The sequence below is a fragment of the Erpetoichthys calabaricus genome, chromosome 16, assembly GCF_900747795.2.
Source record: "Erpetoichthys calabaricus chromosome 16, fErpCal1.3, whole genome shotgun sequence".
Classification (NCBI taxonomy): Eukaryota; Metazoa; Chordata; class Cladistia; order Polypteriformes; family Polypteridae; genus Erpetoichthys; species Erpetoichthys calabaricus.
In genome coordinates, this window is record NC_041409.2 from 96,507,828 (window position 1) to 96,533,112 (window position 25,285).

The window sequence follows — 25,285 nt, forward strand, 5'->3', positions numbered from 1 at the left end:
AGGAGAGGAACTGCCTTAGAATATTAACAACCATAGGTGGCTATTTGATCCATCAGGTGTTTTTTGATACAAGCAACTAATCTGCTGGTGTGGTGTGAAACACAAGGAAGCCAAAAGACGAGCAGGCGTCACTACATAATGTAGCTACTGACAAATGTCAACTGAAAACTCTTCATGAGCTTCATATTACTTTTTTTATTGTTTTTTATGTACATTAGCAATGAGCAAAACAGTAGAATTTTATTTTAATTACAGTTTTGTGAAATTGGTCCTAAAATTCATTTAAATTAGCTTTTTTAGATTAGATTAGATTGGACAAACTTTGTTAATCCCATGGGGAAATTCAGATGCATACAGCAGCAGAAACATAAAAAACAAGGAAACAGACTGACAGGATGAGTAAAACAGCCAATCAATCAATCGATAAGTAAATAAATAAAAAATGTAACACGTACATCGCATGAAAGCATTGAATTGTCTGACAACAGTGGGGCAGAAAAGACCCTCAGATGCACTTCTTAGCACACCCTGGTGTAATGAACCTGGGCGTAAAAGTGCTCCAAGAGAGCACCTTATAGAGAAGATGGAGGGGATTTTTCATGATGGTTTCTAATTTTTCCATCATCCTCTTTTCAACAACAGCTTCCAATGTATCCAGGGTTCGCACTGTGATGGAGCAGGCACACCTGATAAGTTTGTTCAGGTCATTGTGCTTCGTTTGAGCTCAAGTTGATCTCCCAGGAGACCACAGCCTAGAACACCACACTGGCTACTATAGACTGATAGAACATTTCCAGCAGCTTGCTGCACACATCAAAAGACCCGAGTCTCCTTAGCAAGTCCAGTCTGCTCTGGCTCTTTTTGTCCAGTGCCACTGTGTTATCAGACCAGTCCAATTTGTTGTTTATGTGAACCCCCAGGTACGTGTAGCTCTACACCACTTTATCTTTCACCCTCTGAATGGTGACTGATCTCAGAGACTTTTTGTCAATTCTTAAGTCCATCAACAATTGTTATGGTGAGGATAGCAAAGAATATTGCTCATTAAAGGGATATTCCAAGGTTGAAACTACTATCCCTTTTTTCAATCACCCACCAATGCTGTTGCCGCTTCCACAATCTTCCACATCCCATTCCATCTAGACCTACACACCCTAATCTGCCTTGAACATGTTCTGTCTGCACAGTCATGTCGACGGTTCTACCTCACGCCACTCAGGTTTGTGATAACATCATCTGTGGCCACTTTTCCAAACTTCATACGCCAATCCAACCCAGGATCCTTCTGGGGAATTGCTGGCAGCTTAGCTGGATTTTAGTAAATAAAACACGTCTGCTTATAGTTCTTAAAGATATGTGCTCACTGTCTGCATTCACCTTTCTTGCAAATGAGATGAAAAATTTTTTATATATATATATATATATACATATATAATATATGCAGTATGTACAAGCACTCTGAGTAGACTAGAAAAGTGCTACAGAAATGTAATTAATTATAAATTTATTATATTATCACATTTTTTTGATTCTGAAATGTCAAATTTTGCATGAATTGTTTTGCCAATCACTAATATACATTAATATTAAGTGAAGTTAGTGAAGTTCTACATCAGCATGGTACTGTAAAGGATAAAACGATTAAAGGTTATTTCCAACTGAAAAGGAAAGATATTAAGAGAAACGACATTTTGGCAGTGCCGCTTTTATCAAACCTGATGACAGGTGTAGAGCTGAAACATTGTGACTCAGAACCTTCTTTCTGTACAGCCAAAATGTATCACTAACCTTTTTTCCTTCATAGCATGGAAGATGCCTTTAACCTTTTTTACTTTTTTACTCCGAAGTGTAAGGAAAGTATTGTAATCGTCCAAAAATTTGATCTCGAGATTTTGATGACTCTCAACGTTTTAGACCTTCCTGAGTCCAATTTACTTTCTCATAAGGAAAGTATTGTAATTGTTCAAAAATTCTATTTCGAAATTTTGATGAATCTCCGAGTTTTAGACCTCCCTGAGTCCGAAAATACCATTTTTGGAATTATGTCTGTGTGTGTGTATGTAAACATGATAACTTGAGTACACTTTCAGTTAGGTCGACCAAATTTTGCATACAAGTATTAGGTAAAAAAAATAGATTTCTATCAACTTTTGAGCTATTTCCGCTAACCGGAAGTGGTACTTTTTTATTCATGCAGCTACAGAGTCTGATTTATTCAACTTTACTTTTATAATATTTGTTCATTATATTATTAATTTGATTTGATTTGTTGTTGATGGTTCTTTAATGTACATAATATCTTCTTCTATAATATGCTACCATGGCTGTTCGTTTGTCTGTTCAGGATTTTAAATCACCTGTAGCTCGCAATCCGTTTCACCTATTGACTTGAAATTTGGTACACATATACTACGTGACGTCTACTGTCCGCTTTCGGGGTGATGATTTTAATACTCTTTTTATTTTATTTTATTGTAGAATCAACTCTCGGCAGTGCACAGCAGGGCGGCCGTGCTGCGCATGCGTACGGGCACCGTTCACATTCCCTACCACCTTCGCTAATCATTCTGGAGGCAGATTGAAGACTTAAGTGCCAGATTAAGTGAAAGATTAAAGAAAACGTACTAAGTAATTGCAACACAAAAACTTAATCAGTTTTAACGCGAAAAGATGCCAACGGAAGAAGAGAAGCAGTGGGCCGCTAGGGTGGAGTAAAGAAGAGCTGCTCAGGAAGCAACAAGCACATCAACCTCTGAGCAAACGATTGCTAAACGTACAGAGAAAGAGGATGAATACTATGAATGCTCAAGTCAAGTGTATTCACTGCACGTTATCGTGCAATGCGCCATTACTGGTAAAAATATAATCCTTGTCTTGTGGTTTACTCCTCAAGTATCCATCCCCATATCTGAGTATACGAGAAAGTTGAGGGGAGATGACTCCCGATTTTTTAAAATTAATATTGAATGTCAGCTTAGTGCTTGAGTATATGCTGATAATGCCAGGCACACATTACAGGATAATCAGCTCAGTATTGAGCTAAATCAACCCTTCCGCCATTGACAAAAGGTATTTTGATTTCAGACAGGTCTTAAATGATAATCTTCTTGGATTATACTTTAATGTGACATATTTGGTAATTAATCTCAATTTACGTACAAGCCAATTGGGGCCACCACCATGATTTCAAACCATGAACATTCAAACTTGATTTCCAATGGCTAATGCACCTCTTAGAACTCAAAGAAGTGTTAAGAAAGACTCATTGCAAAGAGAAATAAACTTTACATTATATGTCATTATATTATGCATTATATTACATGTGTGCTGTATATGAACAATTAATGAAACAATGAATCCAAGTGTGTATAATATGAACATCCTAAGGTACATTATAAAATAAAAACAAACATACAATATTAAATTCAAATACAATTACACAAATATTTCTACTTTTGATTAATTATCATTATAAAGAAAGAGTACAATATGTCATATCTATTTACCCACCTGCTCTTCTTACTCACAAGGCACGGTAAACCTGCATATAAAAAAAACAGAAGTTATAAAGATCTTCAGTCAGCTAACAAGCAAATGTCAAATGGCGTCAGGTCAACATGGAGCATCGCTCGTGGTTTCTGCAGCATCTGTAGCGTGCGACTCCAGTTTAAGGCTACGAGTGGATGTTTCAAATTACTATTTTAGTACAGGCAGGTCTCGGGTTATGCATGCATTCCTTTCCTGTCTGTAAACCCAGTTTTGAATCCAAGACGGAATTTGCACAGATTTAGAATTTCCAAGAATTGAAAATCAACAGAAAAAGCAAAATACAGTGTCACACACGTGTGAATAGGAGGCAGCTGAAGGGCTTGGAGAAGAATGGTAATACATCTGCCCAGGGGGTGGCGGGGTGTACTAACGCTCTTTCTAAGTTCCCTGCAAACCTTTCCCGGGAAATCCCACCAGGAGCCACTGCCTCGTCTCGGGACATGCCACTTCCGGTCCCTGAGGACGACATCACTTCCCCCAGACTTCCTATAAAGCCTCACTCCTTTCCCCTGGAATTCAGTTCTGTTTTGGACTCTGTCTTGTAAACTTGACTCAAACTTAAACATTTACTTTTTGCAGCCCAGGATACAGAATTATACGGGTGGCTACCCCAAACCTTGCCATGTCTCATGTCTCTTCTTATCACAACAGACTTACTAAATGCAAACTTACTCATTAATGGTCAGTGAAGCAATATGACTGTCCTTTAAATAAAAAAAACACAAATCATTTGGTACGCTTGCAGGTAAGTGCTCTGTACACGCACCCTCATCTTCGACACTCTGTTCATTTTTATGCCTTTATGGCTTCTCCAGGTAGCTCCACCACTTCTGATACTAAGTGGACATCCGAGTAAATTTGTCTGTCTCAGGTCCGATCTGTGGTTTTATATTATGTTTATATATGATGCAGTTTTGATTATACAGTAAGTTACAGAGTTGTAAAATTCATAATGGTAGCACAAAATTCCACCACTTACTGACAACTGTAAAACGCATGATGTCTCCGTTAAGAAATCTCTCCGAATTTTGCTTCCCCTTGCTGAGGAAAACTCGTCACGTAGACAATTAAAAAAACAAGTTCTACAGCTCAGCTAAACAGCCAGCTGCTGATCGAGCTGCTTCACCTGTGCCCAAGTTTACTGCGTGACTACCTGCACCGCATTTGGTGATACACATGTACAAAAGCTTAAAAAGCCATTGAAAATGTTACGTCGCCTGCTACATATTCAGTTATGTCAAAACTAGTTTGCTTAATTCAAAAGTACTATATGGAGGTCAATAGACTTAAAGGAAATGAAATACAGTTGAAGAGATGTGTTTTTGGGTTTTATGTGCTCATTCATATCTGTAAGTTGAGACCCTTTTACAAGTCATTTTGGTACATCCATCCATCCATTATCCAACCCGCTATATCCAAGGTTTTTGCAGGTGAGCCTGTGGAAGTATTATTACCGAGCCTCAATGGAGAGCAGCATTCACAAATTAACTGAACTGAATGAAATGTCTCTGCCAGTAGTCTCACGATGGCAATAGAGCGCCAACATTCCCAGCGACAATATGGCTGTCATAATGAAGGCACCTTTGATGATTAAAACGGCAGCATGAAAATAAACAAAACTAACTATCCATCCATTATCCAACCCACTATATCCTAACTACAGGGTCATGGGGGTCTGCTGGAGCCAATCCCAGCCAACACAGGGCACATGGCAGGAAACAAACCCCGGGCAGGGTGCCAACCCACCGCAGGATTTTGGTACAATTATTAATGTTAAAGCTATCACAAATATATAAAACATGTATACTTTGCACTTCTTCTAGAGTGTTGAAGTAAACAACTGAATCACATGAACTGTCAGTGCTGACTTTGTAGAAACATGGAACCATTGTGTCAGCTGCTATAATATCTCATCCATGTCGTGATAGGAGCTGTGTGTTCTGACAAGCTTATTACACTAGATAGATAGATAGATAGATAGATAGATAGATAGATAGATAGATAGATAGATAGATAGATAGATACTTTATTAATCCCAATGGGAAATTCACATACTCCAGCAGCAGTATAACGATACAATAAATAATATTAAATTAAAGAATGATAATAATGCAGGTGAAAAACAGACAATAACTTTGTATAATGTTAAATGTTAACGTTTACCCCCCCGGGTGGAATTGAAGAGTCGCATAGTTTGGGGGAGGAACAATCTCCTCAATCTGTCAGTGGAGCAGGACAGTGACAGCAGTCTGTCGCTGAAGCTGCTCTTCTGTCTGGAGATGACATTATTTAGTGGATGCAGTGGATTCTCCACAATTGATAGGAGCCTGCTGAGCGCCCTTCGCTCTGCCACAGATGTTAAACTGTCCAGCTCCATGCCAACAATAAAGCCTGCCTTCCTCACCAGTTTGTCCAGGCGTGAGGCGTCTTTCCTCTTAATGCTGCCTCCCCAGCACACCACAGCGTAGAAGAGGGCGCTCGCCACAACCGTCTGATAGAAGATCTGCAGCATCTTATTGCAGATGTTGATGGACGTCAGCCTTCTAAGGAAGTATAGTCGGCTCTGTCCTTTCTTGCACAGTGCATCAGTATTGGCAGTCCAGTCTAATTTATCATCTAGCTGCACTCCCAGATATTTATAGGTCTGCACCATCTGCACACAGTCACCTTTGATGATCACGGGGTCTATGAGGGGCCTGGGCCTCCTAAAATCCACCACCAACTCCTTGGTTTTGCTGTCCACATCTGTTATTTTGAACAAATCATGCCAGCCAAATTTAACTCCCTTCATCAATAGTCTGTTTCTAAGTATAGGATCGGAATTGACTGGATGATTACTTAGTTGGTGACCTACTGTGTCAATGTCATACATGATAACCCCACTATGGTTGTTATTCTTTACTGGATGTAAACTTATGTGGACTTGCATCCATACTGCAAACAAAGCTCCTTCTGCCCTAAGCCTTCCACCCTTTCTGAAAATTCTGCTCCCCATTTTGCCAATTTATTTTGTTCCAAAAATCATTCTGCGTGGCTGAAAAAGTAATGTGCTACAGAAAAAAATAAGGCCCCTCAGTGTCATGTGGCGAGGTGTGTTTCTTACCTTTTCTCTTGTGGTAAACCCAGAGCAGCAGTCCCAGCAGAAAAATGAGAAGAACCAGAACAAGGCTTGCACTGATTATAATAGTAGATTTATCTAAACCTAAACAGAGATGAAAAATGTGTAGTTAGCATGACATACTGGACACAGCCTTGTGTTTTATATGTTAAAACGTCATTCATTTCACAGTTCTATCCACATTTATTTGAGTAACTATGAGTAAATGGCAGTGTGTAAAATGAGCATTGGTCATCCCAAGATGATCTTGACTTAGTGCATAATTTCTAGTAAAATGGCTAGCTTAATGTTGTTGTGTGCATCTTGGAGCTGGGGAAGTGGAATAAAGTTAAGCACTAACGTAAACCACTTTGTAGATCATACAGATTGTTAATCAATATGAAATAGCACATGCATACAATTTAAAAGGCATACTTGATTAAATATATACAGTATATAATAACATACATACACAATGTCAAAAATATGGCAAGAAAAGGCATCTCAAAAAGCCAATCAAAAAATAATATTAGAACATTAGAAAGATTTAGACAAGAACAGGCCATTCAGCCCAATAATGCTCGCCAGTCCTATCCACTTAATTCTTCTAAAAATAACGTCAAGTCGAGTTTTGAAGGTCCCTAAAGTCCTACAGTCTTATCACACTACTTTCTCTGTGTACTGTAATTTCACAGCCACCACTAGATGGAGCAATGTGTTTTTCTTTTAACTTAATGTTAAAACTTTTCTGTACAGTTTCAGGTAATAAGGTTTTCAAATAACATAATATCTTAAACTCTGACTGTGTAATTAGACAAGTTCAGGTTTGAAATTATCCCTCTTAATGTTTTTAAAACTGGAAAGTAGCAAGAAATGTTGCATTTACATTTTAGCTTGTAAGAGATAAAGCAGAACCCTTCATTGTACATTTATGTATTCGATGTATGGTATCAGTTCAAATCTAAACATTTATCTTAACTATACCAATACAGTACTTATATTAATTTAACATTAATATTAACTTGCTAAGAATGGTTCTTAGTCGTGCAGAGATGGAGACAAAACCAGGACCTGGGCAGTGAAGTCAGTCTTAGACTGTGCTCTTTCAACATGTCAGACAGGTGGAGTGTAGAATAATACCATATACTTTACAGCCAGATTCTCTAAAGTGACCAACCTGTGTTTAAAAGTAGCTGTTTTATCTAAAGCTGAGTGGCTGAGTTATGGTTGTCAGCTAGCTTATCTGAGGTGGATGTTAAGGGTTAGACAGAGAAAAGTCTAAAATGGAAGCAGCAGTGCAAGAGAAACTGATATTTTTAAAGATTATGCAGGAAATAGAAGGTTTACAGATAAAAACAGGACAGTTACAGAGACTGGACCAACAACTACATTTAAAAACAACTGTTCATTTCACTGCAGAATGGAAAACTCCTCACTTACCTGACTTTGATGTTGAGGTCGTCACTGTAGTCACCGTACTCACCACTGAAAGAAAAGAAAATAATAATGGGTGACAAGAAGACAAATAAAGAATGTGGTACTTGTTTCATAATTTAGTTCACATGGGATTTCAGCCCTTTACTGTATGAGAACAATGAACAACTAAAGATTCATTATTTTCCCCATACTTTGAGAATGCAAATAAAAAATGAAAATATTTAAGACAAAGCAGTGATATTCAGTTAGTATTGAGATGCTGCTTATGGGAGGCTGTTGATAAACTTAACTAGTGCAAGCATTGGGGGGAATCATTAAATTGCCTGAGATCAGCAGCACTTCTTAGCACACCTTGATAGAATGAGCCTATGGCTAAAGTGGTCCAAAAGAGCACCTCCTGGAGGGGATTTTTCATGATGGCATCCAATTTTACCACCATCCTCTTTTAACCAACTGCTTCTTCTGTGTCCAGGGTTGGCCCTGTGATGGAACAGGTTCTCCTGAGAAGTTTGTTCAGGTATTGTGAATCTCCTGAGCTCAGGTTGCTTCAACTAGGATACTGCAGTATAGAACACCACACTTGCTACTATAGACTAGTAGAACATTTCCAGCAGCTTGTTCTGCTGTGTTGTCAGACCAGTCCAGTTTGCTGGTACTTGTAGTTCTTTACCACTTCCATGTCCTCCCCTGAATGGTGACTGGTCTCAGTGGCTCCTTGGCACGCCTGAACTCCACCACCAGCTCTTTTGTCTTGCTGATGTTGCGTTGTATGTTGTTGTTCCTGCACCACAAGACAAAGTCCTCCACAACGTTCCTATACTCTGATCAGGGGTTCTCAAAGTCGGTCCTGGGGGTCCACTGTGGCTTCAGGTTTTCATTTCAACCAGATTCATAATCAGTGACAACACCTGATAACACTGATCTCATTTAATTAGCTGCTATTTTTTTCTCTTCTCTCAGAGTAGTGGCTCTGAGGCTAGGGGTCTGCACTGGCAATCGGAAGGTTGTCGGTTCGAATCCTGTAAACGCCAAAAGTGACTCTACTTTGTTGGGCCCTTGAGCAAGGCCATTAATCTGCAATTGCTCCGTCCTAAAATCTGGGATATTTTACCGATAGAAATTTGCCAGGCAAATATGGTGGAGCACTTTAAAAAACTGCTAAAAACCCATTACACTCTTACACCTTACACTCCAAATTGTAACCTTAGATCTTCAAATGAGTGTCTGCTTAGAATTCCAAGAGCTAAACTTAAAAGAAGTGGTGAGGCGGCCTTCTGCTGTTAGGCACCTAACATCTGGAATAGCTTGCCAATAGGAAGTCGCCAGGCTAATACAGTGGAGCACTTTAAAACACTGCTATAAACTCATTACTTTAACATGGCTTTCTCATAGCTTCATCTTAGTTAAATCCTGATGCTCTGTATATTCAATTAATTATCATTATTATTCATGGTGGCTCCAAAATCCATACTAACCCCTACTTTCTCTGCTGTTCTTTTTCCAGTTTTCTGTGGTGGCAATCTGTACTGCCACCACCTGATCAAAGCACCGTGATGTCCCTACACTGATGGATTGAAGGCCAGAGGTCCACATGACCAGCATTGTCTAAATCTATCCCATAAAGTCTGAAAACCGTGAGGACAGATTGAGGTCATTTATGTTAGGTAGAATGCCCAGTGGGGCCTGGGTGGTCTCATGGCCTTGGAACCCCTGCAGATTTTGTTTTTTTCTGCAGCCATCTGGAGTTTTTTGGGGTTTTTTTTTGCTTTTCTGTCCTTCCTGGCCATTGGAGCTTACTTTATTCTTTGTTTACTAGTATTGTCAAATTTTTATATTTTGTTTCTTTTTTTTTTCTTTCTTCATCTTGTAGAGCACTTTGATCTACATCATTTGTATGAAAACGTGCTATAGAAATAAATTCTGTTGCTGTTGTTGTTCTGGGTATGACGTTAATCTGCATTCAGGCCTGCATGTAGGCCATCCAACTGGCAGGGAAAAACCTGGGGGTTAGTGGCAGAATTGGCACTCCGGCCACCATCAAAAAAAAACTCACACTGTTCCATTCCATCCACCAGTGTGGTGCGGTGGTGTCACCCGTTGCATGGCTGCACTCAGGTCCTAATCTGGGATCCTGAGTTGGTTTGTCATGTGGTTGGTGCGGCAATGCGCTGTATCAGCGTGTGCTTCTAACCTCTCGCTCTCTCTTATTCTACATTCAGAAAAGCACCAGCAACATGATTTTTACATTTTTAAGACATTTAGAAATATTTCAATTTTTGCTATAGATTTAAATGCTTAACTCTGTTCTGTTGATTTCAATATTTTCTGTCCATTCTCTGTGATGTTTGCTCCCTTCATCGTATTGTAATAATGACATTTAAAAACAAGCAGAGCAGACACCCAGGCAAACAACACTGAATCACGAAAGGCTGCAATTACTTTAGCATCGGACCCACTAAATAGTAAAAAATTGATTAATTTAACAATTAGAACACATGGAAAAGTAGAATGAAAATGCGAGATGAAAATATTGTTAAATAGAAGAAAGAAAATCACATATAACTGCTTTATACACTTTAATACTTTTTTTTTAACCATACTTAGTTTTCTAATTTCTATAATGTTCCCAAAACACAAAATCTGGGAAATAACAGTTCACTTAATTAGCCCAGGAATCCAATTTAAAAGAGAAGCTGGTTGGAACAAAAATCTGCAACCACAGAGGGTTCCCAGGAACAACTTTGAGAACCCCTGCTCGGACTCGATTATTAATGCAGTCTATGATGGAGGAGTCATCTGAAAATTTCTGTAGATGGCAAGCACTGGTATTCTGTAGAGGGTGAGCAGGAAGGGATAAATGATCGTCCATCGAGGCGCCCCAGTATTACACACCACCATTTCTGACACACAGGCCCTCAGCCTCACAAACTGCAGTCTGTTGGTCAGGTAGTCCATGAATCAGGAGATTTTGGGGGGAGTCAAGGTTCAGAGCTTTGAGCTTTGAATGACATGACATGTAGATTATGCGACATGAGTAACATGAGATTTTTTCATTGACTTTTTTTGGTATTGCTTGCTGTCATCTGGTGTTAGTCACCATAGATTCATATTCAGATATATTGTCATCTCAATTTTGCATGAGATTAAAATTTTCTTTTGGCCATAACTACAAATACTTACAGTACATAAAATACAAAAAAAAAAAATTCTTTTGGGTGAAATATTCCTTTAAACAGTTAAAAAACATGCAACTTAATTGACTTTGTTAAACTGTCCCTCATGTGTGCGCATGTTCACTCTGTGATGAACTGGCATTCTGTCCAGGGATTGTTCCTGCCTTATACCTGATGATTACAGGGATAGGCTCCATCTGCGTCATGACCCTGCTCCAGATAACTGGAAAGAATGGATGGAAAACCTTTAAACAGAGTAGAGGAACAGCCATTCCAAAGGAGATCGGGGGGCAATGGATGCCTCAGAGCCTTCTGTGTTCTCTTTTCAGGAAAGAAAAAAAACAGCTGGTAGAAGAGGGAATTGAGTCTCATCCAAGGGGATTGTAGAAGTTAATGAGAGGACCATAAAGTCTGGGATCTGACATTGCTAAATTAATAAAGATGCGTGCAGGCTTTGTTTAAAAGATATCCTGTGAGATTCTGCCTGCCACTTTACTGACTGAACCCTCTATTGGTAAAAAGTGAGGGCAAGTGCAGATGGAAATAACGGCACTAATACAGCGAAAAGAGCTCAAGTTGTTTTGATAGAAAAAATTAAATCATATCATAGCTTGTCTGCTTATATAAATTCAACTGAGGATGCAATTTTCTTTAAATTTAATCACACGGTGTGCTTAAGATATTGTAACCAGCAGGGGGCGCTCAATCCCTGGAAACTGAATTCTTTTAACCAGTCGTCATTTTACATCCCTAACTGTGGAAACATAACGTGATGAAGGTTTGCACTTAGTTTGCTTTAATGCTGATGGTTAATAAGAGAGATGGCCAGGGAAAAGAAAATAAAGTTATAGTGTCAATATTTCCAGCTAAAGGCATGCCATTCATTCATGAGTTGGGAAGCTTCACACTTTGGTTGGGGTTACTTTGTTTTGCAGTTTTTACAGCCATTTGTTCCAAAGTTAAACCTATTAGGTTAAGAACCTTTTTATGTTTGTGTTTAACTAGAGATTAGAGTATTATATTTGGTTTATTCAACTTCTTAAAATGCCAAGTGATTTTTCTAGCTATGCCCCAACCTGTTAATTTGAAGCCTTTTCATGTCTTACTGTTCACAATATTTACCTTTCAATTAACATGCATCATTTTATACCATGCAAACTAAATAAATAAATAAGAAAAAATAAGTTTATCAATCACAATACCATATCAATTATTATTATTATAACTATTTTCAATACACACACTCACATTGTAACAAGCTGACATTATTGTCCTAATGCAAGAAAACAGGATTCACACAATAAAAAGCACAACATTGTCAGCCCATCAATGGACTGATTACTTGTATGCGTCACTCCTACCTTATGCTTTATGCTGCCAGGTTTGGCACTGGCTCTCCACACACCTAAACTGAATAAGCAGATTAGAAAATGGATGGATGATCAATAACATCTTCAAGGCATCAGAGATGCTTGCCACTATGGCCTCACAGGATCAGGAGACTGGCGCTGAATCCTGGCCTTTTCACCTTCGAAGTGCAGTTTGCACATTTACCGTGTGTCTGTGTGGCTTGTGTTCTCGGTTGAATGGTCAAGTTTTCCTCCTAAAAAGATGTGCACACTACACTAATAGCCATCTTTAAACTGGCACAATGTTGGTGTTGCTTCGCTGCCGTGTGTGCTCATTTAGATGGGTTGCTATTGTGCAAGGAGTTTTCAGACTTTGACTGGAAGAGCATAAATGGCATCGGAAACACATGTTGCCCTAACAGTGTAAAAACCTTGGATTTATTTTGCAATAATAAGGTGTATCATGTATTTGTGTTTATTACTCTGAGGGCACAGAAATGAAAGAGAGGAGTGGCAGATGGATAGGAAGAGTCCTCCAATTAATTGGTTGTATCAAGTGTTTCATGGTGGAAACACAAGTCACCCTCATGCCTAGTATGATGGGCAGATTGGCTCTTTATTGGTATATTGGGGCCTAGGAGTGCAAGTACCCTTCATGTCACGAGTTAAAATGCAAACTACACTGTCCTACCGATTGAACAGAGGTTCAGTCATACACAGCCATACTGCTAGGCAGGCAATGTGGCAGAACGATTAAGGCTTTAGACTTCAAACCCTGAGGCTATGGAATCAAATCCCACTACTGACACTGTGTGACCCTGAGCAAGTCACTCCACCGGCCTGTACTCCAATTGGATTAGCAAATAAAGAAATGTAACCAATTGTCAGTTGCCTTGGATAAAGTCTTCAGCCAAATGATATGTAATAATAATAGTGGCAGGCCCAGGGAAGCCACTGCTATTATTTACGTTGTACCTTCTTTTTCATTTGGTGTTTGTTTATCCCAAAATATACGTCTATTATTCATTAATATAAGCACATTTGTGTATGTTCTGGCCTCCTTGGCATTAAGTTGTGGCTCAGTGGCTAAAGATCTGCCTGCGCTGGTATCTGGAAGGTTACCAGTTCAAATCCCATTAGTGTCAGAAGATATTCTTCTCTGTCTGGCTCTTTTGTAAGGCCTTTAACCTAAAAATTGCTCCAGGAATGCCATAAAATGGATAAATAACTCTTGTGTTCTCACCCCCAAAATGTTGTTTGACAAAGTATATAACAAAAAAAACAGCTACAACAAATTAATCAGGGTTCATAGAACATTACAAGAATGGCCCATACCAATAACAGCTGTAATGGACTGACATCTTGTCCGGAGTTGATTCCTGCCAAGCAGTTCTAGCTGCTGGAATAAGCTCAGAATAAAAATTTAAATAAGTAAGCCTGAATAAATATTTCTGGTAAATAAATGTATACATTTTTCAGTTTCTCCATTTTTGATTTATTATTTGTATTGCTGTGTTTTTATTATTTTAGACTGCAGTATGCTGAAGTCACAGTGTAGATAAATTTTGCAATGTGTCTCAATACTGAAGAATAAAACTCAAATTCTACCAGTACAAGATGTGAAGATGTGACTCCAGCATCAATACACTAGTAGACACTGATTAACTTAAACACATGTCAAAAAGTGTATTATAGTCAAAACAAAAGAGAAGTGATTCACAGACAACTGATTTTTACTGGGAAGATTTGAGAAAAAGAGAAAGGATATGGAAATGGCTTTAGGAAAGACACAGAAAATCCACATTGAAAATCACAACTTAAGTTGATACACAAGTGCAAGGAAGAAGAGCTTGATATATAAATTGGGTGACCGAGAAAGGCAACTCAAGTTATGTTATGATTTTGGTATTTTGTTGTTCTGCTTATATTTTGCAATTTGATTTCAATTTTGATTGTAATATTATTTGTTAGTGTTTTAGTAGTTAGTTTTAGGGCGGCACGGAGGCGCAGTGGGTAGAGCTGCTGCCTCGCAGTTAGGAGACCCGGGTTCGTGTCCCGGGTCCTCCCTGCGTGGAGTTTACATGTTCTCCCCATGTCTGTGTGGGTTTCCTCCCACAGTCCAAAGACATGCAGGTTAGGTGGATTGGCGATTCTAAATTGTCTCGCGTGTGTGTGTGTGTGTGTGTGTGTGTGCCCTGCAGTGGGCTGGCGCCCTGCCCAGGGTTTGTTTCCTGCCCTGTGCTGGCTGGAATTGACTCCAGCAGACCCCCGTGACCCTGTAGTTAGGATATAATGGATGGATAGTTAGTTTTGTTTATTTTCATGCTGCCATTTTAATCATCAAAGGTGCCTTCATTATGACAGCCATATTGTTGCTGGGAATGTTGGCACTCTGTTGCCATCGTGAGACTACTGGCAGAGACATTTCATTCAGTTCAGTTAATTTGTGAATGCTGCTCTCCATTGAGGCTCGGTAACAATACTTTCACAGGCTCACCTGCAAAAACCTCATTATAAATTTAATTTCCTCTATAGTCACTTTTGATCGCCTTCTAGGTGCTCCGCCAGTTGTGGCAATCAACTGCAGCAGGACTCACCTCACTAAACCATTCAATCCATAGTTGTAACAGGTGGTGTGCACAAACTGCAGAGCCTTAATCAGTACAAGCTTAATTTATTTATGTATTATATCAGAGTTAGAGTAAAGTGGCAAGGAATGTAGCATTTACATGTTACAGTGTAGGAAATAAAGCAGGACCCTCCATTATCAGTTGACTGTATGTGTTCTATGTACTGTATCAATGCAAAGCTATTTATAATAATAATAATACATTTTATTTATAGGGGCACTTTACATTAGCAGTAAATCTCAAAGTGCAACATAAAAAGTTTAAACAAAGGCAAAGCAAGATAAAAACAGAGATAAAAAACAATTATAGCATTGTTGTTAATAAGCTTTCCTAAATAGAAAAGTCTTTAGCTGCTTTTTAGCTATAACTTTATCTTAACTAAACACAAATGTACAGTATATAAAGTTATCGTTAACGTTAGTTTACTTAGAATGGCTTTTAAACTTCTGGCTAAGTCTTTTATGCAGTCCAGAGATAGAGACAAATGCCACATGCTACTCACTACTCACGTAAAAGCCATAAGCTAGTAATAAGCATTAAAATATTGTCCATAAAATTTAATTAAATCACACAGTTAGTCTTCGAAGATTTCTCATTTCAGTTTTTTGCTGTTTCTTGTGGAAGACAAAATCCATTCAGTCCTACAAAAAAAAAAAAAAAAAAAAAAGGAGTATAGCAGCCATTGTTTTGCTTCTTCTGGATTTAGGCATGGCAGCAAAATAAAGAAACATCAACATGTGAATTTTTAGAGAAACTAGCAGGATGTTTGTTTTTCTTCTTCTGGCAACACAATTTTGTTTTGCGTAGGACTGCATCCAGTTTGAAGGTACAAGTTTTCGGCACTTGGTCTATCATGGCCTCAGCACCATTTTATTTTTATTTCTGCTCCATGCATTAACCTCCTTAGCGTTACATTTTTTCTCAAAAAAACATGTAAAAAGCGTGGGACTTTTTGGCTTGAAAAATGACATTTTTATTAAATTTCATCGTGCAAAACACTAAAAGTACAAACTCAGAAGTGTAGAAATTATAATAATGATGCCAATAATAATAATGATGAATTATTATCCATCCATCCATTTTCCAACCCGTTGAATCCGAACACAGGGTCACGGGGTTCTGCTGGAGCCAATCCCAGCCAACACAGGGCACAAGGCAGGAACCAATCCTGGGCAGGGTGCCAACCCACTGCAGGACACACATAAGCACACCCACACACCAAGCACACACTAGGGCCAATTTAGAATCGCCAATCCACCTAACCTGCATGTCTTTGGACTGTGGGAGGAAACCGGAGCGCCCGGAGGAAACCCACGCAGACACGGGGAGAACATGCAAACTCCACACAGGGAGGACCCGGGAAGTGAACCCGGGTCCCCAGGTCTCCCAACTGCGAGGCAGCAGCGCTACCCACTGCGCCACCGTGCCGCCCTGAATTATTATTGTTATTATTATTATCCATACTATTATTAATAATACAGCACACTGCAAATGTTTTTCAGATTCCCAGAATCACTTTCAATTTCACTGCCTTAAGACAGATTCACTGCCGAGAGGAGTTTCTTATGAGATACCATTACGAGGCTAGATGGCACAGCTGTTTTAATCGAATCTGCGCCTCTGGATTAGTTTTACTCGTGCGGATCGCCAAGGAAAGAGAGGCGGCGGACTAGCAAACATTTACTCAAGCCGGTTAAAGTGTAAAGATGTCAGTTTTGGTAAATTGAAGTCCTTTGAGTATCTTGCCATTGTTATTCATGGAGATTCTCACGTTCTAGTATTATCTGTGTATAGACCTCCTAAATTTAACGCATCTTTCTTTGAGGAATTCTCTGACTTAATGTCAATTTTAATTACGAAATATGACACACTCTTAATAGTCGGCAACTTTAATCTTTAGCGTGACCAAAAAGTAAAAGAATTTATGAACCTCCTGGACTCTTTTGATTTGAGACAGCTCGTTAATCAGCCTACACATAAAGCTGGTCATATGTTAGACTTAGTAATTACTAAAGGACTAAAAGCTGATGTAAAGCAGGTCATTGATATTGGTCTATCAGACCATTTTCTTCTACTTTTTAATATAGAAATAATGATAGAAAACACTCATGAGAAGCATATTGTTAAAAAACGCTTTTTTGACTCATCAGCAGCTTTAAAACTTACAAACATTCTAAGGAATCAGTCCGTTTATAGTGCCAACTATAATAGCGAGGATAATGTAAATAGTAAGGTGGAAAGATTTAATACTAAAGTGAGGGCTGCTGTTGACATAGTTGCACCTGAAAAGACAGTTAAAAAATCTTCTAGCATTGTTATACAATGGAAGACCCAAAGAGTGTCTGATTTAAAGAGAACATGCCGTAGAGCTGAGCGTAAATGGAGAAAAACTAAACTAACTATCCACTATGAGATATTGAAGGTTAAAATAACAGAATACAATAACACAGTCCGTCTTGAGAGGCGCTGCTATTTCTCTAAGATTATAAATAACAATGCTAGTAATCCCAGAGTCTTATTTTCAGCAATCGATCATCTGTTAAACCCAGGTAACTCAAAGGAATGCCTCCTAAGTACTTCCAGTAAAACCTGTGAGGCTATCGCTGTATTTTTCAATCAAAAAATTAATGATATTAGAAATAACATAGTATATCTCCCCAACACTAAGGATCCTCCTAAACCCCAGTATTCCGTTACAAACAAACTAAATTCTTTCACTAGGATAGATTTACCTGATTTACATAAAATAATTTCTCAAATGAAACCCTCCACCTGTGCCCTTGACCCAATACCAACAAATTTTTTCAAAGTAGTATCTTATTGATAATGTTCTTGACATAATAAATTCGTCATTAGATACGGGGGTCTTCCCAGACTGTCTTAAGACTGCTGTAGTTAAACCCCTGCTTAAGAAAAATAATCTTGACCCCTCTGCTCTTGAAAATTTTAGACCCATCTCTAACCTGCCTTTCTTAAGTAAAATTCTAGAGAAGGCAGTCATTATGCAGTTAAATGAGCACCTTAATAAACATGCTATTCTTGATAAATTTCAGTCAGGTTTTAGAACAAATCACAGCACAGAAACTGCACTCGTTAAAGTAGTAAATGACTTGCAGGTAAATGCAGACAGAGGCCATTTATCTGTTCTCATCCTCTTAGATCTGAGTGCCGCATTTGACACCACTGATCATAATATTCTTAGAAATCGCCTTAGTCAATGGGTGGGTCTCTCTGGCAGTGTCTTAAATTGGTTTGAATCCTACCTGGCAGAGAGAAAATTATTTGTTAGTTGTGGTAATTACAACTCAAAGACAAATGATATCCTATATGGTGTTCCACAAGGCTCTATCCTGGGTCCGCTGCTTTTCTCAATCTACATGCTTCCATTAGGTCAGATTATCTCAGGGCACAACGTGAGCTACCACAGCTATGCTGATGACACACAGCTGTATTTTTAATAGCACCTGATGACCCCGATTCTCTTGATTCACTAACACAATGTCTAACTTGTATTTCTGAATGGATGAATAGTAACTTTCTCAAGCTAAATAAAGAGAAAACTGAAATCTTAGTGATTGGCAATAATGGATACAATGAGGCTATTAGAAATAAACTGGATGCATTAGGATTAAAAGTCAAAACGGAGGTAGAAAGCTTAGGGGTAACTGTTGACTGTAATCTGAATTTTAAATCGCATATTAATCAGATCACTAGGACAGCATTTTTTCACTTAAGAAACAGCAAAAGTTAGACCTCTTATATAATTGAAAGATGCTGAGAAATTAGTTCATGCGTTTGTTTTCAGTCGACTAGATTACTGTAACGCACTCCTCTCAGGAATATCCAAAAAAGACATAAATCATTTGCAACTAGTGCAGAATGCAGCTGCTAGAATCCTTACTAGGAAAAGAAAATCCGAGCACATCTCTCCAGTTTTGATGTCACTACACTGGTTACCTGTGTCATGCAGAATTGATTTTAAAATTCTGCTTATGGTTTATAAAGCCTTAAATAATCTCTCCCCATCTTATATATCGGAATGTCTGACACCTTATATTCCAAATCGTAACCTCAGATCCTCGACTGAGTGTCTCCTTAGAATTCCAAGAGCAAAACTTAAAAGAAGTGGTGAGGCGGCCTTCTGCTGTTATGCACCTAAAATCTGGAATAGCCTGCCAATAGGAATTCGCCAGGCTAATACAGTGGAGCACTTTAAAAAACTACTGAAAACACATTACTTTAACATGGCCTTCTCATAACTTCACTGTAATTTAATCCTGATACTCTGTATATTCAATTCATTATAATAACTATTCATGGTGGCTCTAAAATCTGTACTAACCCCTACTCTCTCTTCTGTTTCCTTTTCTGGTGTCCTTTTGGTGGTGGCTTGCACCACCACCATCTACTCAAAGCACCGTGATGTTCCAACAGTGATGGATTAAAAGCCAGAAGTCTGCATGACCATCATCATCAAGTCCTTCCATGAGAACCCCACATACAAAGAGGACTATTTCATTTATGTTAGGTAGAATGCCCAGAGGGGACTGGGCGGTCTTGTGGCCTGGAACCCCTGCAGATTTTATTTTTTTCTCCAGCCGTCTGGAGTTTTTTTTTTGTTTTTTCTGTCCCCACTGGCCATCGGACCTTACTCTTTTTCTATGTTAACTAATGTTGTCTTATTTTAATTTCTTATTTTGTCTTTTATTTTTCTTTTCTTCATTACGTAAAGCACTTTGAGCTACTTTTTGTATGAAAATGTGCTATATAAATAAATGTTGTTGTTGTAGAAGAAGATGCACCTACACTGTTGCCTGGGTAACACTCAGCCTGATGCTTACAAAAGACACACCTATATAGTTGCCTGAGTAACACTTGGCACTAACCGCTGTGGTGGGGCTCATCTCTGGGGAGGATGAATCCGCCTACAGGGACGAAGTGGAGTGGTTGACAGCATGGTGCACTGACAACAACCTGCTCCTGAACACAATTAAGACCAAGGAGCTCGTGGTGAACTTCAGGACATCAAACCACTCTACATCACAGGGGACTGTGTGGAGAGAGTGTCAGACTTCCGCTTCCTGGGAGTCCACATCATAGGGCGTGAACACAGCTGAGCTGACGAAGAAGGCTCAGCAGAGTCTTTATTTCCTGAGAGTCCTCACTAAAAATAACATCCCTCAAAAACTGCTGGTGTCCTTCTATCGCTGCTCTATTGAGAGTATCCTGTACTACTGCCTATGTGTGTGGTTTTCCAGCTGCACAACAGCACAGAGGAAGATACTTCAGTGGATTGTAAAGACGGCCCAGCAGATCATCGGCTGCTCTTTACCCTCTCTGGATGAACTCCACAGCTCTCGCTGCCTCAGGAAAGCGGAAAACATCTTAAAAGACTCCTCACACCCCGCTAATGACATGTTCCAACTGATGCCATCAGGCAAAAGACATAGGAGCATCAAAACAAAGACTCATAGACTGAATAACAATTTCTACCCTGTTGCTATTAGGGCACTGAATGCCACCTCATCACCTCCAATGCAGCAGTGCAATAGATGACATCTTGTGCAATAGTGTTCATGTGCAATTAAGGTCTTATGTTAAATGTTTGTGTTCTACCTTGTTTCTTCTTATCATTTCTTATATTATATTTTATTTATATTTTGACACCGCAGGAACTGCACCTAATTTCGTTGTATTTGTTACAATGACAATGAAGATATTCTGAGATATTCTGATAACACTGTTGGCACTTTTACAGCCTGAGTAGCCTTACATGAGATGCGTCTATACCGTTGCCTGAGTGACTCTTGGGACTAAAATATTTAGTATTGTTTTTACAGCCAGAATGACGCTCGGTTCTAACGCTAAGGAGGTTCATCTTAGCATGAGCTTCATGTAGTGGCCACTCCTCACCGCAAGTATGCGTATAAGTGGTCGCCTGATTTCTGTACTACTGTACTGTATGTGCAGTTTAATTCTGTAGCACAGTTCTGTTCACACGAATCTGGAACAAGGAACTGTGCCAAACAACTGACTTCTCAGTAAGTGTAAAAGTTTCTCCTATAGATTTAATTGTTTTTATTTGAGAGGTATAAATAGGCTTATTATATCCATAGGGGATAGGGGTTACCCATTGAATACTTGGCTTATGACACCTCTAGACAACCCACGGATGCCACAGGAATGGACTTCTAATAATGCACACGTGTCGCAGAGCTACTTTTTTGGTGAGATGCTATGCATTTCTTTGCTTCTAATTTCAAATCAAATCATTTTCGTTTTACTTCTTGAACAGTTTTTGCTCTACAGATGACACTGAATTAACTGCATTCAGCACCTCTTTCCAAGCAATTCCTTTGCCTTTTCCAGTGACACCACTACTCACGCTGGAGAATAATATTTCTTTTGTTTTGTTAAGTACTGTTAAAAGTACCTCAATGTAAACTTCTGTGAAGGGTTTTTTTTAATTTCTTTTTTTGCTTTTTGACATTTTGTCAGATCCTGGACACGTGTGGTAGCACATCTTTATATGGTGTGATTTGGGGTGTTAACAGGTGTGGATTATGGTAATTGAACTGACAATGTGCACGTGCCTGACAATTTACGATTGATTGCTATCTATGAACCTATGTAAGGTATTAAGAAAAAATCGAGGTTTTACTCATGTCTTTTGAATATGGAGTATGATTTTAGTAAAATCACGTTTTACATGCAAATGTGTTTGTTAATTTACAAATATTTCTTGAATGAGACCCATTGAATTTAACTTACTTTGAATGACTGTAACATCAAGATTTTAAATCAAATCAGTGACTTCCAGTTAAGTGTAGAGTCCATTTTTAAATCCACCACTTCATGTACAAAGTCATAAACAGCCAAGCACCACATCACCTTACAGAACGTATTGAACTGGTAATGAGAACATTACTTGCTCTTGAATGAGAGAGTGCAGTCTTTAACTACTGTGAAATTAATCAAGCTGACTCTTAGAGAGGACCTGTGACTCAGCCAGAAGTAAAATTTGCTAAAGAAGAAAAAAGAGAAACTCATCTGCTATGACTCTATGCCTTAAAAAGTCTTCACTTACACACTTCCTCTTTAGCTCAGCTATCAGGAAAAGGCACAGACCACGTGTAGTGGTCAACAGGATCTTAGCATGACATCAGTAAGAAAAGTGAGTGGAGAACTGAAACAGAGAGACGGCAGTAGGACTGAAAATCAGAGTTAATGCAGGATAAACCCTCAAAAGTGAAAATGTAAAGAAATTATAAGTTATGAACAATTCTGCACATCCTCACCATGACACACTAACACTGAGGACTTTTAGCAGAAGTGGGTCTAGAAACACAACTGGGGGACTTTTACACCAGTGGACGGAGTGGTGGCTCTGAGGCTAAGGATCTGCGCTGGTATCCCGAAGGTTGCCGGCTCGAATCCCCGTCACTGCCAAAAAAAGGCCATTGCTCTGCTGGGCCCTTGAGCAAGGCCCTTAACCTGTAATTGCTCCAGGGGCGCTGTACAATGGCTGACACTGCGCTCTGACCCCAAGGGGTATGCGAAAACTAACAAATTCCTAATACAAGAAATTGTATACGACAAAATAAAGAACAACAACAAAAAAAAAAAAAAACAACAGCAATACATCTGCATAATGCCTCACTGGGACTGTGACAGCCAAGTCAGACGTTTTTCTTTCTTTTTAATTATTTTTTTCGGTCATTCTGGTGTGTATTCAGACCATAGTATGTGTGCATATTTATTTATTTATTTGCTTATTTATTTGTCTTCTGTACAAAGCCAAATTTCCCCCTGTAGACAAGTAAAAATCTATCTATCTATCTATCTATCTATCTATCTATCTATCTATCTATCTATCTATCTATCTATCTATCTATCTATCTATCTATCTATCTAAATGTAAAGACGTGTTTCCCATCAGGCCCTCACCTGACACTTGTAGCTGCACAGGTTCACTAAATCTTGAGTGAAGATTGTCTTTTACGGCTCGACACTTGTACTCTCCACTGTCTGATAGAGTCACATGGCTGATGGTAAACTTCTTCTTCTTCATTTGCTCTTTATAAGGGTATTTGTCCCCAGTCTTGTGCAGCTCATATTTCCAGTCAACTAGATTTCCATCAACTTTGCACATCATTTCGACATTATCCCCTTCAAAGATTTGTTTTCCTGTATGGTTTGAGGTAAGTTTGGCCTCTCTTTCTGAAAATTAAAAGATGAAATGTTAAGATCAGACAGGTCAAGTTGAACAGAATGTTTACTAAAACAGACATCTAAACTCCTTCTCCATCTCATCTCATTAGAAATGTTTAAAAAAAGATCAGCAACACTTAGTTAAAATCTTATAAATTCTCAGCAAATCCTGTTACTCAATAGAGTAAAACCTGAGTGACGAGAGACATAGAGGTCAAAGTGGAAATCCAAGTGTTTCTACTTCAGATTCTGCAGAACAAATGTTACTTGGCCCAGTCAGGCGATTGATGAATGAAATAAGCAGTCACAGGTCACAAGTGCATTAAAAACAGAAATGATACTTCATCTGTAGTGATGGGGCCTCAGTGATTTAATATTAATGTCCGCCTGTCCAAAATGTGTTACACTTCTGCAGTAAATGGACTAAGTAGCAGAAATAGGGATTAGAGAGAAAATTGAAATTAAAAAAGTTTTTTTACTCACATTGTACCTGAAATTTTCAAATACACATGGAAGCTTGACCTAACATGACTATTAAAGTAGCACCACCGACCAGCGGCGAAGTTAGTAAAATTTGTGTCTGTATAGTGACTCACTGTGAGCGGAATTAGCAAGTCAGGAGTTTTCTTTCCTTTGTAATTTTCTTCCTTTTTAGTCATTGTGGTGTGTGTTCAGACTATAGTGTCTATCTATCTATCTATCTATCTATCTATCTATCTATCTATCTATCTATCTATCTATCTATCTATCTATCTATCTATCTATCTATCTATCAATTATATTTCGCATCTATCTATCTTTTATATAACAAACTTTGAGGGGGTATTTCATCCTAAAGGGTGGCATGTGTATGGTACAGCATCCTGTGCTGTTTCCAGAGAAGTAATGCATGGAATTTGGATAAAATACAACAAAATGTCTTTAAACAATGATGATCTGTGAGGCAGCTGTAAAGTTGAAGGTAATAATAACAACAACAAGTGCAGTACAGTCATATTTAGAATTCCTCCTTCATAACATGGCAGGATTTAATCAATATTATTTTAGAATAAGAGAAATAACTATTATTGCATTCAACTCCCTTCTCTATCTCTTATTTATATAGATATTTACTTCTGCCTTTCTTTTGTTTAATGTTGCCTTATTAAAAAGCCTAAAGCAATTTTCCTTTAGCTAAGCTCTCCTTCTCAGGGGTGGGGTTTGATTTGTCTTCAAATTTGTTAGGTTATAAATTGATCTGTTTGTATGGAATGATTACAATGAAAATTAATAAAATAAAAATATTAAAAAAAAAAGAATTCCTCCTTCACACAGCAGGACTTTGTCCATGAGGAGTTTGTATATTCTCCTCTTGTCTTTGTGGGTTTTCCTCACACAATCCCAAAGTTCATTTCCAACTGTAAATTAACCTTTGTGTGTGTGTGTGTGTGTGTTTTGGGGAGGGGGGGGGGCTTTTTTTGTCTTGAGTGTAGCTGGGATAGGTTGTATATGTCCCAAATTCCTGAACTGGATTAAGCAGGTTTGAGAATAATAATAATAATAAAATTAATTATTATTTAATTATAGCACATTTCCCATGCTCAAAGTGCTTCAACGACATTAAGGTGTTCAACAGCGGTACTAGCACTATTCACCCAAAAGAAACAATCACTGAAGGACAGACAGTGGAGATTGTTGCCAAGTATAAGTATCTGGGGACAATCAGAGACTCAAAATTGACTTTAAAGGAAAATACGGAAGCCATCTGCAAACAGGGACAGCAGCACCTGTGCTGTCTAAGGAAGCCGAGCCTTTTTAGTGCAAGTCCTACCATCATGTCACTCTTTTATAAATCTTATA

At 38.6% G+C, this 25,285-nt stretch overlaps 1 protein-coding gene across 3 annotated transcripts in view; it reads right to left on the reverse strand.

Annotated features, from left to right (window-relative positions):
* Nucleotides 1-14,301: 14,301 nt before the first annotated feature.
* LOC114666576 (Fc receptor-like protein 2) overlaps nucleotides 14,302-25,285 on the reverse strand; it is a 137,312-nt gene continuing 126,328 nt past the window's right edge. For all 3 annotated transcript variants that reach the window (XM_051920040.1, XM_051920042.1, XM_051920043.1), the window contains 2 exons: nucleotides 23,183-23,455; nucleotides 14,302-15,876 (listed from right to left, as the gene is read on the reverse strand). In XM_051920040.1, coding sequence (XP_051776000.1) covers nucleotides 15,833-15,876; nucleotides 23,183-23,455 — 317 coding nt within the window. In that variant the 3' untranslated portion in view covers nucleotides 14,302-15,832. The remainder of the gene's footprint in view (nucleotides 15,877-23,182; nucleotides 23,456-25,285) is intronic.